Here is a 3,757-nt window from a genome sequence, read left to right on the forward strand (position 1 = left end):
GCTGAGGATGGGGTGGTCATTCGCCTTCCAACACGACAATAATCCTAAACATACTGCCAAAAGAACAAAGCAGTGCCTTAAGGATAGGATGGTGAATATCCTTGAGTGGCAAAGTCAGAGCCTTGACTTAAATCCTATAGAAAATATGTGGATTGACTTGAAGAGAGCAGTCCATCGCCATTCCCTACAGAATTTGACTAAATTTTAACATTTCTGTACGGAAAATTGGGCAAATATTCCCCTATCTAGGTGTGCAAATCTATAATAGAGACATATCCAAACAGATTGATGGCTGTAATGAAAGCAAAAGGAAGCTTTACAAAGTATTAAGTCAGGGGTATGATGACTTTTCCAACCCTGTTATTCTAGTTTTTCATTTTTTATTATTAATTTTCAGAACTGTTTACTTTTTTTTCATTATTTTGATGTTGTACAGCTAAATTTGTTAATAAAACTGGAAAAGATTTTTTTAAAAATGGGTTTTGATTTCAGGCTGTAAGACAAAAAAAGTAACTATTTCAAAAGGGTATGATGACTTTCTATAGGCACTGTATGTGGGAAATTACTGTAATGCCAACAGCATAAGCAGCCCATTAAATAAGAGCTGTATGACAATATGACCTAGGGCTGAAATAATTAATCGAGCATGTTAAACAATTTGTCAGCAATAGCGAACTATTTACGGAAACTGCCTCCTTAAACAATTTAATATTCCTGTTTTAGCCTACGTACTCTTCTATGACAGCAAACAAATGGCTTTAATGTGCGGACTAAACAAGGCATTTAAGGCCAAATTCTTGGGCTTTGGGAAACATTATTTGATATTTTATCAATTAAACAACTACGCTTACTCGATTAATCAAGAAAATAATCGTAAAATGAATACTCTTGCAGCCCTAACATGATGCTAGTCTTTCCCACCTGGTTCAGCTTTTGTTTACATGATGGTAAGACATCTGATTCATAATCAGGGAATATCTTCTGTCTCCAGTTTAGTCAGCCTTTGACTTTATCAACATTATGGTCTAAATCAATGATATGCACCTATGCAGAAACCACCTTTATCAATTGTATGTTTAACCTCTGGCCCAAATCTTTTATTCATTTTAAATTTAATATTTACTGATTAATGAAATAAATGACTGATGGACCCATAGCTTTAGTATATTAACACATCAAAAACGTCTGAGGGTCCACAAAACAGCCTATAATCTAGTGCATTTTATTTCACCCGAGGTTAAATCTAAAACTCATACTGCAGATGTTACGAGGTCTATATGCAACGTGCCTGTGTGACTGCTTTAGCTAGGAGGGACATGTGTGCTGAGAGAGATGCACTATCTCCTACTTTCTTTTCGGTGATTAGGATCAAAACAATACAAACATGCTGAATGAGGTAGTCATGACCAGGAACAATAGTCAGCGGAGAGCTGCGAGGGACACAGGAAAAGAGGGCCCACACCAAAGGACAGTAAACACCCACCCAAACGAACAAAAGGGCCAATCCCATTCACACAGGACTACTATCTCGCCAAGTTCTCAAGCAAATGGTGTCATTTTTTAGACCTTTCTTGCTCTTCACATGACACAGGGTCAGGTTTCTGCACTGCACAATGTAGTGCTGTTTTATTCCTGAACACGTTGGCTGTTTTTCAGCTTGAAACAAGAAAAGTAAGAGCTGCTCAATTTATTTCCATCATATTTTCATGTGGATTAGAGATCATCTGAAGATTTAAGCCTACGTGGATGAGGCAACAAGTTACTATAGCCTTGGCCAATTAAAGAAAAGAAAAAAAAAGTCTCCATCAATATTTTGAAGACAATCATATTTGGTCAATGGCCATCATCTGCTTGTAGGTCTACGCCTACCTGATCAGAACAATTTACATTTTGCTTTGCATGACAGAAGTCTACATGACCTGGATATGCAGACCTAAAAACATTGGACTGATAGGCCTTAAGCCTAAAATATAGCTATTGTGTGGTCGACCGTGCACAGCCTACCAACACAGCAGGCTCAATCTACTATCATAACCAACACAGAAAATGTCTTCCAGTGAGCTGCTGCAATATAATTGAAGCTAAATCCGTTGAAATGAAAGCCAGATAAGAACGACACAGATATAAGGTCTACACGTTGATCTCCCTTCGACGGTCGGGCCTACTTCACACGTAACGTTACTTTTTGCAACAGTAGGCTATAGCTAAACGTATAGCATTCGGAAGTTTAGGGTTTGCCTATCTGGTAAGACGTGCAGCGGAAAATACAACAAATGTACAGGAATGGTAGCCTACTTATTGACAATCGCTCACATCCTAAACAATTGACAATACACACACACACACACACACACACACACACACACACACACACACACACACACACACACACACACACACACACACACACACACACACACAGACTGGATCTGTGCGCAGTAGTTCTGGTGTAGGAGAAGTGATTGTTGCGAATGGGGAAAAAACACAAAGCAACACTGTAGCCATCATATCAGCTGACAAAATGGAATATGGATCTGAAGAGACGAGGAGGGAACAATGGAATCTTTGCTGTACAATTCAAATTACGTCAGACAATGTTCACCCGTGTGAGTGACAAAGGCCTGAACAGAAAAGCACATTAGAAAACAGGCTTATTAATGTAGCGTTGATGTGTTACAACATGGCCATCGTTGTCATCTGCCGTTCCTGGAAGAGAAACACTCACCGTTGCGGAGACTAGACTGCTCTCTGTCAAGGTGAGGTGGTGCGGCTCCCATCTCCTTAAAAATTTCGACGTGAGGATCTTGCTCAGGAAAGTGCGAGGGTGTTTAATCACGCACACCTGGATGTCTCCCTCCTGAAGCAGTTTGTAACGCATCCCACTACTGCAGTGAAGAGTCCTCCGACACGGCCCGGCGGCCAGCTTATTATTATTACCCTCTGGCGGTGGCGGCGTAGACATCTCTCCCAGTAAAGGCTTGCTTTCCTCGGACTGATAGAACTGATTGTTGTGTAGCTCGTTACCTCCACCGCTACTGTTAAAATCCATATTTAAGCGTCTGAATCACCCTACCGAGGGCTGTCAGTGTGGTATCAGGTAAAAAAAAATCACAATTTAACGTTAAGACCAGCACGGTCGAATCAGGACTTAATGGCAGGCTACGGCGATTCGACCTCGATTGTTTTATGAGTGGTGCGGGCGAAAAAAAGACGCGGAGGAGAGACAGACAGAAGAGCCATTAAAGAATACTTCAGAGGCCTCTCAGAGCGAGAAAAGGTGAGAGGTTTCACAGGGTTATTGTCTTCTATCGTCCCTCACAATTCTCGCTGAAATGTCTTTCCTCTCCCCCCACACACGAGCTATTCAATATGTTCGGGCCATTGCCAAATCCATTTTGCCACTCTTCGCGATAGCATAATCCATAAACATTCACCATGTAAAAATAGCTATCCTGGTTATAATCCGACGGCGGCGAAATTCTTCGTTGATTTTTGTTCATTAGCAGCTCGTCGACATGGTTCCTTTTCTGTCTTTCTGTCTTTCCCCCTATCTTCACGAAGGAACCAAGCATTTCGATAGGGCCATTTGGATTGGTCCTGACTAGTTCATGTGATACCAAAGTGACGTCAATGGGGAGGCGAACGGATGCGCTGTGCGTCTCTGCTCTACTGTCTGCTCCTGTGATAGGGTGCCGTTTCCTTCGCATGAAAATGGAGAGGGCGCACCATCAATTTGGCCAGTCTTTCTCAACACGTT

General features: G+C 41.5%; 1 protein-coding gene across 1 annotated transcript in view; it reads right to left on the bottom strand.

Moving 5' to 3' along the window:
• Positions 1–3,521, bottom strand: part of cmip (c-Maf inducing protein) — a 33,282-nt gene extending 29,761 nt beyond the window's left edge. Inside the window, exon 1 of the mRNA XM_062547561.1 lies at positions 2,726–3,521. Coding sequence (XP_062403545.1) covers positions 2,726–3,049 — 324 coding nt within the window. The 5' untranslated portion in view covers positions 3,050–3,521. The remainder of the gene's footprint in view (positions 1–2,725) is intronic.
• Positions 3,522–3,757: the final 236 nt, after the last annotated feature.

The sequence above is a fragment of the Sardina pilchardus genome, chromosome 10, assembly GCF_963854185.1.
Source record: "Sardina pilchardus chromosome 10, fSarPil1.1, whole genome shotgun sequence".
NCBI classification, from domain to species: Eukaryota; Metazoa; Chordata; class Actinopteri; order Clupeiformes; family Clupeidae; genus Sardina; species Sardina pilchardus.